The sequence below is a fragment of the Phascolarctos cinereus genome, unplaced genomic scaffold, assembly GCF_003287225.1.
Source record: "Phascolarctos cinereus isolate Bilbo 61053 unplaced genomic scaffold, phaCin_HiC Scaffold_5;HRSCAF=322, whole genome shotgun sequence".
Classification (NCBI taxonomy): Eukaryota; Metazoa; Chordata; class Mammalia; order Diprotodontia; family Phascolarctidae; genus Phascolarctos; species Phascolarctos cinereus.
In genome coordinates, this window is record NW_027555958.1 from 300,818,634 (window position 1) to 300,833,933 (window position 15,300).

Sequence of the window (15,300 nt, forward strand, 5' to 3'; positions counted from 1 at the left end):
GTCTGCTGGCCATTGGCACTACAACTAGAAGCCGGGTAGTTGGAATGAGTGTTTCTTTCTCCTCTTCCACCTCTCCCCGGTAGTGTGCAAACACTCCAATCTGGGAGTCTCCTAAGCAGCTAAAGGGTCACAAAATGAGTAAACAGAAGTGCTGGGGCCCAGGGCTATCTCCACTCCCCCTTCAGCCCCCTTTCTTCCTGAAGTCCAGATTCTTTCTGAAAGTTTATTAGTGATGCTAAGAGTGTGTATGAGCCACTGGGCCTTTCCCCATGTTCTTTCTGTGTGGCCCTACCATATATACTACTTTGGGTGTGTGCCTCAGAACAAGGGAGCTAGCGGGGGGTGGGGTCAGGGGGTTCCCTTCCCTGGGCCTTGGGCTGGGGCCTAGGGAGACAGCTGGGCCGGGGCTGAGCAGCTGAAGTGGCTGGGGAGGGGGGCTGGTTGGGGCAGCAGGGTCTTTATTTTGGGCCCTGTCTGCCCCCTGGCTCCAATTTCTCTTGGGAGCTAGGTGGGGGGATGGGAACAAGGATGAGTTCAATAGTGGAGCTAGAGGGAGATGAGAAGTTCTCCCTCAGTCTAGAGGGCTGGACTCTTGTATCCCTGTTTCTGGTTTCCAGTCTTTCCATTTCTTCTCTCTCTCATTCTCCTTCCCAAGACTCCTCAGCTCCCTGAAAAGTCTCAGGTGGGCAGAAAAGTAGGGCCTAGATTGCATTCTTTTTCAGCCTTTGAGGTGGGGGATAAAACCTGCTGAAGAGAGGCGGAGCCTGGGGTATGTGTAGACAAGAGGGAGAGGACTGGGGATGGAAGTGTTATGCAGGAATCCCAGGCAGCCCAGTAAAATGCAGGGCTGTGTGTCTATAGTGGCCCTCCCTCTGCCTGTCACCCCTCTAGGCACACCCTCCCAGGTCAAGATGCGTCAGGTGACTCATCTTCTCACCTGAGCAGAAAAACAAGTTCAGCAGGCCATATTAACCCCCTCCCTGCCAGCAGGCACAGAACCAGCTGATAATATGACTATCCTCATCTCCCACCATCACCATTTTTCCTTCAAGGAGGGCTGGGGGTGGGGGGTCCTTGCCCTGATTTGGCTGCCTGGGAGGCATCTCTTGTCTCAGTTAGCCTTGGGCCCAGGCAGACACCTGGTTGAGGTGTCTACCATGGTGTCACTCAGCTGGTGGTTAGCAGTTGAGCTATGTGCTTGTTGGTGGGGGAGTGGGGGTGGGGTGTGATGAGCTGTCCCAGTGGCAGAGCCTTTGCCAACTTTTTCCGGGCTCTCACCCCTTGTGGGAGTGTGGGTGCTAGTTTGTACGAGGTTTAGGCATATATACACACCATTACCTTGACGGAGTTCTGTGATTCTGGCTACTACATGTGCCCAGAATAGAAGTGGTTATAAATTGCCCCTTCTTTCCAAGCTGGGGTTATCCAGCTCACCCTGTAGTGACCAGGGTCCCTGGCCTTATCCACCCCCACCCCCACCCCCAACTTTGACCCTCACTGACACTTTCTGGGTGGTATTAGGGGTGGGAGGATATCCTTTGCCAGAAGGTTGGCATGTGGGTGGTATTGGAATGGGGTGGGGAAAATGCCCTGGGTTTGTTTGGGAGAGAGAGGGGGGTGCTAATGATTCATCTTCCCCCTTGGGGGATTTTTTACCCTATTGGCATTATGCCAGAGTCTTAGGGGACAGCCTCTGAGATAAAGGGGGGTTTTCTCTTTTGGCTCCCCTATGAGAGGAGGGGAGGACAAGGTCAGTTACACATTTTCACCCCATCTATAGTAAGCAAAATGGGATTGGCACAAAGCTACTATGCCCACTCTGGAGATCTCCTATCTTTTGCATGTGTACAGTTGGCAAATGATTCACCCCAAATCCTTCCCCCTTTAGCTCATAGTTTTGTTTAGTGGTTAACTCTTTGAGTGGAATTATGGGTCCAGTGATATTGGGGTAGGCTGCTATTGCTTCATTGGGTTAGGACCTAAGCAATGATTCTCCCTGTGTCTTTGCACCCTCGCTGGGGAAACAGGACTTCTGGGTCCCCGTGGTTGCTGTGAGAATTCTGTGTTAATGAGCTTCAAATGGACAGTGCCAGCACTGACCATGGCATATTTTTCCCCTCCTGCTAGTGTGCACAGGCACAGACATGAAGCTGCAGTATCCTGCCAGTATTGAGAATCACCTTGACACACTGAGCCACCTGTACCAAGGATGCCAGGTTGTACAAGGCAACCTGGAGCTCACTTACCTGCCTGCTGATGCCAGCCTCTCCTTCCTCCAGGTGAGACCTAGAGATTACCCTCTTCTCCCAGGTGAGATAGCACCTCCCCTCACTGCAATCTGGATGTTCTCCCTCTCTCTTTCTCTCTCCCTCTTTCTTTCTCAGAAATTGGGGTTAAATGACTTTCCCAAGGTTTCACAGCTAGTAAGTATTTGAGGCTGGATTTGAACTCAGATTCTCCTGTTCTATCCATTGTACCACCTAACTGCCCTAATACATCCACTCTCTTAAAGCTGACAAACAAATCCTTTCTAGGATCTTCCTTCCCATTCTTTCCTGTCACCTTATTGTCCCAAATTGATATCAAATAGCATTTTCTGTCCTAGTTCCCTAATGCACTTCAAATGTATGGGCTTCTCTCTGGGACACAGACTTAAAGGTCTTCCAGTGTTCTTCCTCCCAGCTGGCTCCAGGCTTCCACCAAAGCATCTTCCCATGTTCCATACTGCTAGCCTTACTGAAGTATTCCTCTAGATGAGAGTAGCTGATCAAGAGTAAATAGTCCTGTAGGCAGGAGAGGGATACATCATAAAGCGATGATTTGACATTAATCCATCGAATCAGTACCTATAGGGCACCAGCAAGGGCAAGATTAGCCACTAAGCAGCATGTGTGAAACAGTTAGACCATCCAGGTCCCCTTCTCTACCCTACCAGCTAAGCGGCACAATAGATAGAGAGAGAGAGAGCTACATTTGGACTTAGGAAGACCTGAGTTTAAATACCACTTCAGAGGCTATCGATATGATTCTAGACAAGTCCCTTAACTTCTCTCAGCCTCAGTTTCCCATCTGCAAAATGGGGGTAATAGTAGCACCAACTTTACCTGGTTAATTGTAAGAATCAAAGGAGATATTTTTAAACCTTTTGGCCAACTCTAAAGGTGCTATATGAATACTAGCTGTTTTTATTCCAGCCCCTTTTCAAATGTAGGCCCTCAGGCTTCCTCCTGCTCAAACGTGGTTGGCTCTGACTCCTTCTGAACACTCTTTAGATGGTTTCACCATCTTTCTCCAATTCTGTCCTGGAGGCTCCATCCATTTCAAGAAACATTCTCTGTTTACACATAGATCTCTCAGCCAAGAGTATCATCCTTTGGAAGGCAAAGCCTCTCCAACCAGTTTGGAGACTCTTAAGTTACAACTGCGAGTCCAATTTACATTGAACTTCCTTAAGGGTTTGGCTCCAAAGGTTACAGTCCCGTTCACCTTATCAGGGCTTCAGACTGACTCTGCCAGGGAAGGCAAGGAAGCCAGCTGAAGCGTGGAAACCATTACCAGTATGAAGGCTGGGCCCAGGTAATGCTTCCTGGAAAGATCAGAACCCTCCACCAAACCCAGCTCAAGGCCCTTGACCCAAAGAAGGGACCAAGAGGGCAAACTCCCATTGCTGCTTCAAACGGACAAACTGACAAACAATCCCTGGTCCCTTATCATAAAGAGGGGACCAGGATACCACTTCTCTAAGCAGCCCTGTCAATTTGGGAGTCTCTTGCCTAGCCAGGAGTCCCCATAGGCTGCACCCCAGCTCACATATGTTGAGGCACTTGAGGCCTGGCATTCGGGACACAAAGTGAGGGACCTTCCTTCCTAGCTAGTTACATCTTAGGTATCCAGATCTCATAACAGATAAATCTGGGGCAACCTCTCTTATAAATGGCATTGCCCAAGAACAGACTCCAAGCTAATTCTTGGGTTGGGAGGGAGAGTGGGACCTCCAACTAGATCTGCCCCAGGTGCCAGAAGTCCAAGTTATGGCTCTGAAGGAAGTCCTGTGTATTGTAATTATCTGTATAACCACAAGGCTCTAAGTTCCATGAGGGTCTAAACTAGGGATTCTTAACTCTGTGTCATAGACCTCTTTCAGCAATCTTGTGAAGCCTAGAAAGACCTTCTCAGAATAATATTTTTAAATGTATAAAACAAAATGCAAAGGATTACAAGGGAAACCAATTATATTGAAATAGAGTTAGCCAAATATTTTTTAGAAGTTCATAATAGAGCACCGACCCTGAAGTCAGGAGGACCTGAGTTCAAATCCGGCCCCAGACCAAACACTTGACATTTACTAGCTGTGTGACCCTGGGCAAGTCACTTAACCCCAATTGCCTCAAAATTAAAAAAAAAAAGAATCCCTGATTTAAACTTTATTTCCCCTGGCTTTGGACTGAATAGGATTCCAGATTACAGTTGAAAAGGGACCTTAGAGGTCAGCCAATCTAACTTCTTCATTTTACAGATGAGGAAACTGAGATTAGGTGTCCTAGCATCTGAACTCAAAACCCCTGACTCTAAATAAGGCAGTCCTTTCATTACAACATGTTGTAGCTCATATATAATTGTTGACTGAATAAATGAATGAATGAAGAAACCAGATTCAGAATTAGAAAACCTATATTCAGATCTGGGCTCTGCTATTTATTTGTGTGTCCTAGGGCAAATCACTTCACCTGAGGCCTCAGTTTTCTCTTCTATGCAATGGGGATGGTATCATTTGCATACCTATATACCTCATAGAGTTATTGTGAGTTTCAAATAAGATAACTTATCTAAAAGCATTTCTTAAGTATAAAGTGTTATATAAAGGTCAGCCATTGTTATTGTGAATGAAGGAATGAACAAACAAAGGAATGAAGGAAGGAATTCCTCCCCCTACTCACTCAATCCTCTTTCTTCCTGTAATGCATCTGCCTTTGGACGTCTCTTCTTGGGGCTGGGGACTCCCCTCCTTACCAAGCTCACACTTTGCCTCCCCACCTCTCTCCTTTGCACACGTTTCTTAGCTTGATCCCTTAAATATACAGTTCGCTGCTCCTTTTTTCTTACCTCTGCCTAGAGCAGTCTAAGAATTAAGAGAGTTGGCTTCGGGTCCTATTTATTCTACTAACTGAGTGTTATTAACAAGTAACTTCTCCAAATCACATACCCACTGTGCCTCCTAATTATAAGATGGACTCATCTGACCTATGCTTTGCTGGTGAGGATATTGTAAGACTCAAGTGAGAGGGACAATGAAAAAAAAGGAGGAAGTGTTATGCAAATGTGGGTTAGCAGGAGGGCTCTGGATTCAGACCTGGAAGAACCTTAGAGACCATAAAGCCTAACACCCTTGTTTTACAGATGAGGAAACTGGGGTGGAGAGACTAAGTCACTTGCCCAGAGTTACACAGCTAGTACCTAAGGTGGGATTTGAACCCAGGTCCTCCTGACTTCAAGACCAATGCCCTATCTAATATACCATGCTGCCTCAAGTCTTTTGTTGTTGTGCCATTTCAGGTGTATTTGATTCTTTGTGACCCCATTCGGGGTTTTCTTGGCAAAGATACTGGAATGGTTTGCCATTTCCTTTTCCAGATGAGGAAACAGGGTTAAGTGACTTGCCCAGGGTCACACAGGTAGTAAGTATCTGAGGCTGGATTTGAACTCAGGAAGATGAGTCTTCTGACTCCAGGCCTGGTGCTCTATGCACTGTGCCACCCAGCTGGCTATTAACAACAACAACAACGATAATATTGGGAGGCAGCATGGAATGGTGGTTAGAGAGCTGAATTTGGGATCAGGAAAAATTGTATTCAAGAACTGCCACTTTAACCTAGTTGCTCTGGGAACTTTCTGTGGCCATGGGCAGCTCTTAGTAAGTTATCCCCAAGTTGTGGATCATCATAAGTTTCAAGGATTTTACACACTGGGAGTTCCCTGCATCAGTGTTCTAGACTGAAGACTTATTCATAATAATAATAATTACAAGAGACATCACGCCCAAGTGGGTAGAGTCCAGTGCCTTATCTGAATGCCACAGTGTCTAAGATGTTATTCTTGTTGATAATATCAAGAGGGAGTGTTGCCTAATGAAAAGGCTAGAAAACTGGTGTGGCAGTTGGAAAAACCTGAGTTCAAGCCCCTTCTCTGACACATACTGGCAGTGTGACCTTGGATAAGTCACCTAATCTCTTAGTGCTCTAGGCCAACTCTAAGATGATAAGTTTGTGGCAAAGGTTCCAACTTACATTGGTGGAGGGAGTTTCCTCACCTGGGAATTCCATATATCAATGAAATCATAGGTCTAGACCCTATCCAGTCCCCTAGTCATAGTTAACACTAGTACACTGAACTTGATCACTAAGGGTGGATGGGCCCAATGCAGTCGAGAAAGATTGCTTCTTGGAGGAGGTGTTCTTGGGGTTCCCAGTCTTGCTGGGCACATGGGAATTTCCATTTTCCATCCTAATTCCCCCATTCTTCTGCCCCATTCCCCAGGACATCCAAGAAGTGCAGGGGTATGTGCTGATTGCCCACAGCCTAGTGAAGAGTTTCCCACTGCAGAGGCTACGCATCATACGAGGCACACAGCTCTTTGAGGACAAATATGCCCTGGTTGTTCTGGACAATGGGATTCCCCTTGGGACTGCCCCTCCCACACCAGAGGGCCCCCCTGGCCTTCGAGAGCTGCAACTTCGAAGTCTCACAGGTACTGGATAATGAAGGAAGTGGTGTACAGAGTGATGGGGGTAAGGAGGAATACTGTAAAGGAGTGGTGCACAGAGTGATGGGTGGTGAGGAGGAGAACTGAGGGAACAAGTAAAAAATTGAGGTAACAGAGTACTAAGTAGATTCAGTATGGGCTGACTGTATCATTTACTTAGCGCTTAAGATACATCAGGTATTTGCTAAGGACTAAGATAAAGAAAGGCAAAAACAGATCCAACCCTGAAGAAGCTTACATTTTAAAGGGGGAAACAACACCAAATACTAGGTACATACAAGACAAATATCAAATAAAATGTTAAAAAAAATGCAAAAAATTGTTTTAACATGTAATTGGGGAAAAAAATATATTTTTTAGAAAAGTGAAAAAAAAAGATGAATACTGAGTGGATGAAGGTAGTCTGAGAAGGGAAGGGACCTTAGAAAGCCATCTAGTTCAACCTTTTGTCTTTTACCAGAGGGGGGAAAATGAGGCCCAGAGAGGACTTGCCTAAGGTCACACAGCAACTTTGTGAGAGCTTGGATTAAAATCCAGGTCTCCTGACTTAGTGGAGGGTTTTTTAAAGGGAAAGGAGGGAAGGTCCCAGTTATGCCCCCAATCATGGCCATGTTATCATTCCCCTCCTTTCCTGCCCGCAGAGATTCTGAAAGGTGGGGTCCTGATCCAGAAGAACCCTCAGCTATGTCACCAGGACACAGTGCTGTGGACTGACATCTTCCATAAGAACAACCACTTGGCTATCACTGCCATCGACACAAACCACAGTCGAACTTGTGAGCTTAGACCCTCCCCTCCTTTTCCTCCCCTCCATCATCTTCCTGACTCCTCCCCTTACCACCCATAATAATAACACTAGTCCTGCCTGTTTGTAGAATTATTGGGGGTTTACAATGTGTCTTCCCCACAATAGACTCATGAGGTAGGTTGGACTATAATCCTGCAGTTAGTGATGATGGAGGCAGTGTCTCTGGGGTGGGGGGTGGGGTCACAGATTAGTGCTTATTCTAATACTTACCAGCACTGCCTTAGAGTAATAGCTCCAGTGATCTGCTGCTTGAAGGTTTACAAAGCCTGGTCCACACAACAACTTGGAACACCCAGGCCCTGTGTCCCCTGACCTCCTGACCCCTCTGCTTCTAATGCCCAGCCACTGACATCATGCCATTGTCTCCCTCCTATGGTTCCTTCTCTATGTCTGTTTTCCTCTCTGTCTGTCTGTCTCTATCGCTTTCCTGGTCTGACGTCTATGTCTCTATCTCTTCTATCTCTCCTTCTATCTCTTCCCAGGCAGCCCCTGTTCTTCATCATGTAAATCTGGCCAGTGCTGGGGGGAAGGACATGACAACTGTCAGAGCTGTAAGTCGGTTTGGGGAGGAGAAGCCTGTGCCCTGTGGATTGGAATGTGAACTCAACAAGGCCTCGGAGGCTCATGTCTAAGATGGGTGGTTTGGGAGAAGGAAAGAGATGGAAGGCCTCATCCTCTGCTCTTCCTCCCTCACCAACAGTGACCAGCACAATCTGTGCCAGTGGCTGTGCCCGCTGCAAGGGGCCCCTCCCCACCGACTGCTGCCACGAGCAGTGTGCTGCTGGCTGCACTGGCCCCAAGCATTCTGACTGCCTGGTAGGTGCCCACCTGGCGTTATACTAATGCCCCCTTGCACCTTCTACCTGCTCTTTTGCCCACGTGTTTGCCTGCTTGACTTACTCACCGTTTTGCTCACTTCTCCCGAAGACCAGGGTGTTGTAGAATTCTTTCTCAGCTCCTTGGCCCAGGGCAATGCTCTGGCAAGGATGACAGGGGGAATTGGGCATCTTGCCTGGCATTACCCTCCTCTAAAGCCATGTTGTCTCCTGGATGGTTCCCCAAGATGCTGGTGAGGGTGGGTACCCAGGGGTGTGGGATGGTTCTAGACTTTACCCAGATACTCAACATATTCTGCCTCTTATGCCTATCCCCGGCCCCTAACCCTGTCAGGCCTGCCTCCACTTCAACCACAGTGGCATCTGTGAGCAGCACTGCCCACCGCTGGTCATCTACAACTCAGACACCTTTGAATCAATGCCTAATCCTGATGGGCGATACACCTTTGGGTCCAGTTGTGTGAAATCATGTCCCTGTGAGTGCCTCAGATGTGGAGGAGGAGGGGATTAGTCTAAGGGATCCTATTAAGGGTAAAGCACACACCCCAGACAGTAATTGGTTAAGGGGAAGTGGGGCTTAGGCCACTGAGACCCCCTCCTCTCTGAGGGTCAATGGGTTGATCCCCCAAGCTGTGTTTTCTTTGGGAAGAATGAGATCAGATTGAAGTGTCCTAGCCTGTGTCCTTGGTTCTTTCCAGATAACTACCTGGCTACAGATGTGGGCTCCACATCTTGCACCCTTGTGTGTCCCCTGCACAGCCAAGAGGTGACTGCCGAGGATGGGACCCATCGGTGTGAGAAGTGCAGCAAGGCCTGCCCCAAAGGTATCTCGGCCCTTTCCGGACCAGCTCTTCTCAGTCAAGACCCAAGGACCCCCCCCCCAACCCAGAGCTCCAGGCTCCACTGGTCCCTAATCCTCACCCCGGGTTGTACCCTGCCCCTCCTCACCAATCTAGAAACGATCACAACCCAGGTAAACTCTTAGCCATTCTAACCTAACTCAGCCATCCTTCCCACTTGTCTCCTATCTCCAACACCTCCTCACATCCAAAGCTTGTCTTCCCCTTCCTCCCAGAAGCCCCCTTATTCTGCTTTTTGGATGATGGGGTGGGATCTTGAAGTTCAGAAACCCTGAACCTGTGGATTTGGACTGAGGAGAACTAGTCTTTGTTTTTCTGCTTTGTTTTGTTGGTTGGGCAATGGAGGTTAAGTGACTTGCCCAGGGTCACACAGCTAGTAAATATTATGTGTCTGAGGTCGGATTTGAACTCAGGTCCTCCTGACTCCAGGGCCGGTGCTCTATCCACTGTGCCACCTAGCTGCCCTTGAGACCTAGTCTTAAAGCCAAGCTTTGCTATTCACTAGCTGTGTGAATCCAGCCCTCAGTTTTCTCCTCTGTAAAATGGGGGAGTTGGACTAGGCAATCTCTAAGTCTCACCTCACTCTAACAATTGAGTCTGATTCCTCTGACTCATGCCCAGCCCCCTGGGGCTATAGATTGGGGGAGTTGGGTGCCATGACTAAGACAGCACCTTACTCCACCCCTCTATCACATTCCCTACAGTGTGTTACGGGCTGGGCATGGGGCACCTGCGGTCAGTGAGAGCTGTCAACAGCACCAACATCCAGGACTTTGCCGGCTGCAGGAAGATCTTTGGAAGCCTGGCCTTCCTGCCTGAGACCTTCGCAGGGTAGGCATGGGGTGGGCACACAAGTGTTAGCCTGGGTATCTCAGATTGGGCATGGTGCTGAGGGAAGGGGAGCAGGCAGTTATGGGGGGTGGTTCTGAAATGGGCAATGATGGGGCTGGGGGAGGGCTTTGAATTTGGAGTCAGGAGACGAGGCATTAAATAACCAGGGAGGAAGGACGGCGGGCTTGGGGAGCACTTCCTCCGTCACCTCTCTACGTGGATGACCTTTGTCAATTCCTCCATTTCCCTCTCCCAGAGACTTGGCCACCAATACTTCTCCACTAATGCCTGAAGACCTCAAGGTCTTTGAGAACCTGGAGGAGATCACAGGTGGGCATATCCCTGCCTATCCCTCAGTACCCTCTCCCCTTGGGTCTTGGGGTCCCTCCACCCAGGTCTTCCTTCTCTACGGTGGGCTGACCTGGGGGTAGGCCCTGTTGGTGGGTACCCTCTATGTTGCCCAGTCATTATCTCACACCAACCACCCTACTGCCCTCAGGCTACCTGTACATCTCAGCCTGGCCTGACAGCCTCCCTGACCTCAGCATCTTTCAGAACCTAAGGGTGATCAGGGGAAGGGTGTTGCACAAGTGAGTATTGGGCTGTGGGTCACACAGAATCACAGGGGAGAGAGGGAGCTGCCCAGCAGAGGATAAAGAAGAAGGGGAGGGGGAGGTTTGGAGAGCCTGCAGCCAGGATACTAGCAGTGTGCACTTTCTTGGGGAAGAAGATTCGAGCAGGGGCATGTAGGAGGGCCCAGAGGTGGCAGAGAGGCAGGTTAATGGAGGCATATTTCTGGGAAGGAAGGAGGACTAAAGAGAGACTCCAGATGGAACAGTGTTACTGCCCTTCAGCTGAGCACCCACCCTTCTCCTTCCAGTGGTGTCTACTCCCTGACTCTGGAGCATCTGAGTATTGGCTGGCTGGGGCTGCGGTCACTGAGAGAGCTGGGCAGTGGGTTAGCACTCATCCATCACAATGCCCACCTATGTTTTGTTCACACGGTGCCTTGGGACCAGCTCTTCCGCAACCCCCGTCAGGCCCTGCTCTACAGTGCCAACCGACCTGCCCATGAGTGTGGTAAGGCAGGCACCCCCTCCCTCCAATGCCTTCATTCTTTTTCCCATCCTCTCCAAGGCACTCACATCTGGGTAGCCTTTCTGATACTCCCTGACATCCGGTGCCAGGCTCTCTGGGGACTAACCCAGATGCCCACTGAGCTGGCTGCCTCCTGTGCCTGGTATGCACACCTGCTTTTGCTAAACACAAGTCTGGCACTGCCCCCTCAGCATCACTGCCAGTCTTGGCCAAACGCCAGCTTGCGTCTCTCTGTGACACCGGCGATTCTCCCTTTCTTTCTACTTTGACCCCTGGAAGTTTCCTGGGTTCCCAAGTGACTTTTCCCAAGAACTTACCAGGCCTAGGGGGAGGTCCTTGAAGTACCCAGGTCCTCCCTGGGTTTGATTTACCTTCATTCTTCTCCCATAGCCAGGGAGGGACTAGCATGCTACTCCCTGTGTGCTCAGGGGCATTGCTGGGGCCCTGGACCAACTCAGTGTCTCAACTGCAGCCAATTTCTCCGAGGGCAGGAGTGTGTGGAGGAGTGCCGAGTCATGCAGGGGTAAGGAAGGGCTTGGATGAAGGGGAAAGGGAGAGGGAGGCTCACAGTCCTCCATGGCTTTGACTTGCTCACCTTCTCTACCCACTTCCCACCCTGCAGTTACCCCCGAGAATATGTGAAGGAGAGGCGTTGCTTCCCGTGCCATGAGGAGTGCCAGCCACAGAACAGCACTGAGACCTGCTTTGGATCAGTAAGAGGCTGGCAGGGGTGGGGCACTATTCTGGGGTCTATTTGGAGAATAGGCAGAATTCAGAGTAATAAAGCATCCAGGATGACTTCCTGGAAGAGTCAGAGACTCTCAGATTTGAAAGGCATTGTCACTACTTTCAGGATGTGGTTCTGTAAGCTTAGGAGTTGACAGTGTGCCACTTAGACTCAGGGCATTGTGTCTCTATAACCTAGAGAAAAGATGGTGTTTAAAAGTTTGTTGTTCGGTTGGTTTTCCCCTCATGTCTGACTCTTTGTGACCCCATTTGGGGTTCTCTTGGCAAAGATACTAGAGTGGTTTGCCATTTCTTTCTCCAGCTCATTTGACAGATGAGGAAACTGAGGCAAACAGGATTAAGTGACTTGCCCAGGGCTATACAGCTAGTAAGTGTCTGAGGCAGGATTTGAACTCAGGTCTTCCTGACTTAAGGTTTGGTGCTCTATGCACTACACCACCTAGCTGCACTGCAAACCTCAAAGTGCTATATAAATGCTAGCTAGCATTGTTTTCTTTTTTTAAAAAATTTTTTAAAATTAAATTAAAATGTTTTATTAATTTATTTTGATTTATCAACTATCACTTCCATAAGCTTTTGAGTTTAAAATTTTTCTCCCCTTCCACCCTACCACTCTCCCCAAGACAGCATACAATCTGATATGGACTATACATACACATTCCTATTAAACATATTTTCACATTAGTGATGTTGTAAGTAAGAATTAGAACCAACAGGAGGAACCACAAGAAAGAGGAAACAAAACACAACAGAAGGAAAAAAATAGCAAATAGTATGCTTCGATCTGCTTTCAAACTCCATAGTTCTTTCTTTGGATGTGGATAGGATTTTCCATCATGAGGCTTTTGGAGATGTCTTAGATCCTTGTATTGCTGGGAAGGGTTAAGTTTATCAATATTAGTCATGGCACAACATGGCTGTTATTGTGTACAACATTCTCCTGGTTCTGCTCACTTCGCTCAGCATCAGTCCATACAAGTCTTTCCAAGTTTTTTCTGAAGTCTGTCTGCTCATCATTTCTTATAGCACAATAGTATTCCATTATATTCATGTACCACAACTTACTCAGCCATTCCCCAATTGATGGGCATCCTCTCAGTTTCCAATTCTTGGCCACCACAAAAAGAGCTGCAATAAATATTTTTGTACATGTGGGTCCTTTCCCCATTTGTATGATCTCTTTGGGATATAGCCTTAGAGGTGCTATTGCTGAGTCAAAGGGTATGCGCATTTTTATTAGCTAGTATTATTTTCAAAGAATTTTACAGGTCAAGAAACCAAGGCTCCTAAAAGTTAAATGACCTGCCTGAAGTCACATGGCTAATACACTGACAAAGCCTCGGATTGAACCATCTCCTACGGCTCCCAGATCTCTACTCCCCCCCCAATACTGTGGATTTGAACACTGAGCTGATGTTTGAGTCCATCCTATGATATCTTTGACAAGTGGTCATTCACCCTCTGCTTGAACAACTCCAGGAACAGGGAGCTTACTGCCTTACAAGAGACCTGGCTCAGTTTTTTAATACCTCTAATTATTAGGGAATTCTTCAATGGAGCTGAAAGCTGTCACCTTGTCACTTCATTCATTCAACACACATATATTAAATGAGTACTACTATATACTTTATATTACTACTTTATACACTATTGTGTATAAAGGCACTGTATTACATCTTGTGGAGGATATTACAGTTTAATGAATTTGTATTTGGAGGAGTTGGGTTCAAATTCTGCTTCTATGTAACCTCAGGTAAACTCTCTGGGCATCAGTTTCCCCATCTGTAAAATGAAAGAGTTGGATTAAATGACCTCAAAGGTCCCTTCTAGCTCTAAATCTACGACTCTAGATAACATATATAAATAAATATAATATGTTAGAAGATGGTAAATGCATGAGAGCTACCAAGTGCACCTACCCATTGGTTCTAACAGAAAGAACCCTGGTCTTAAAGTCAGAAGATTCTTCGATTTAAATTCTAGCTCTGTTGCTTACATCTGTATGACCTTGGATGAATAACTTTCCCTCTCTGTTTCCTCATGTGTAAAATAGGGAAATAATGTTTCTTGTTTAAAAAATAAAAGTTATTGATAGCTCATTTTTACATGCCTACATTTCCCCTAGCATTCTCTTTTGTCCCGTACTTCATAACAAAGATTTTAAAAGAAAAAAAATCATAGTGGGTCCTTTGGAAATGTCTTGGATCTTTGTCTTTGATTAATATATATATTATGTATATTTAAATATGTAATACAAATATATATAACATAATAAATAATAAATAAATTATATATATATTTTAAAAATCTGACAACATAAGCAATGTTCCACGTTCATAGATTGCCTTCTTCACCCTCCCACCTCCCCAACCTTTGCAAAGGAGTGAGGGAGGAAAGTTGTCTTCTCACATCTTTTCCTTGGGGCCAAACTTGTTCTTTGTAATTTTGCAAGATTGATTTTCTTTTTTTTAAATTTTATTGATAACTTTTGTTTTTACATTATCCAAATTCTTCCCCCCATTCTTCCATCTCCCTGAGAGCCCTGCCTTATAACAAAGGATTTTTTAAAAAAAGCAAAAAAATTCAATAAAACTGCTCAGTACATTAAAAAAACCACCTATTCCTCCTATTAGTTCTAATTCTTACTTACACCATCACTAATGTGAAAATATGTTTAATAGGAATGTATATGTATAGCCTATATCAGATTGCGTGCCATTTTGGGGAGGTAGGGGGAGAAAAATTAAAAACTCAAAAGCTTGTGGAAGTGATTGTTGATAATTCAAAATAAATTAATTAAAATTTTAAAAAAGCCACCTAGCAATATATGCCACATTCTACACCTGTGCACCTCTCCCACCCCACCCTCACCCCTGAAAAAGGGAGGGTCCCTCTGATGTGTCTTCTGCAGGGCCCAGTTTTGCAGCCTTTGTTTTCCATGGTTTTGTGGTGGCTGTTCTTTGCATCTCTATCGTTGTCTTCATTGTGTGTGTGTGTGGTTTTCTTGGCTCTGCCAAGTAATATTTGTGCTGCCTGCATTGGACTGCCAGTTGCCACTTGTAGGATTGTTGGGAGGAAAGCTCTTTGTCATCTGTAAAGCACATCCATGAATCTGAACTATGAGCAGTAGAATTATTATATCCACCAAAGTTCTCCAGTGGTGCCATAGTGGCATGGAGCTGGTCCTAGGTTCTCAGCGGCCACACCAGTAAAGCTCTGGAAAGGCTTTAACCTAAGTCTGGGTTGCGTGTCTTGTTATCTGAGGACCAAGCTAAGCTAAGTTTAGAGAGGCTCCAAGTTATTAAGAGATGAATTGTTATCCCTTCCACATCTTGGGGGGAGAAGGCGGTTAGGACCTCG

The 15,300-nt window shown here is 46.8% G+C and overlaps 1 protein-coding gene across 1 annotated transcript in view; it reads left to right on the forward strand.

Annotated features, from left to right (window-relative positions):
- The window catches only part of ERBB2 (erb-b2 receptor tyrosine kinase 2), a 32,247-nt gene that overhangs the window by 4,592 nt on the left and 12,355 nt on the right, over window positions 1-15,300 (forward strand). Inside the window, 13 exon segments of the mRNA XM_020997444.2 lie at window positions 2,128-2,279; window positions 6,535-6,745; window positions 7,402-7,536; window positions 8,051-8,119; window positions 8,269-8,384; window positions 8,739-8,880; window positions 9,103-9,228; window positions 9,969-10,095; window positions 10,352-10,425; window positions 10,595-10,685; window positions 10,976-11,175; window positions 11,584-11,716; window positions 11,816-11,906. Of these exon segments, the coding sequence (XP_020853103.1) occupies window positions 2,128-2,279; window positions 6,535-6,745; window positions 7,402-7,536; window positions 8,051-8,119; window positions 8,269-8,384; window positions 8,739-8,880; window positions 9,103-9,228; window positions 9,969-10,095; window positions 10,352-10,425; window positions 10,595-10,685; window positions 10,976-11,175; window positions 11,584-11,716; window positions 11,816-11,906 (1,667 nt within the window).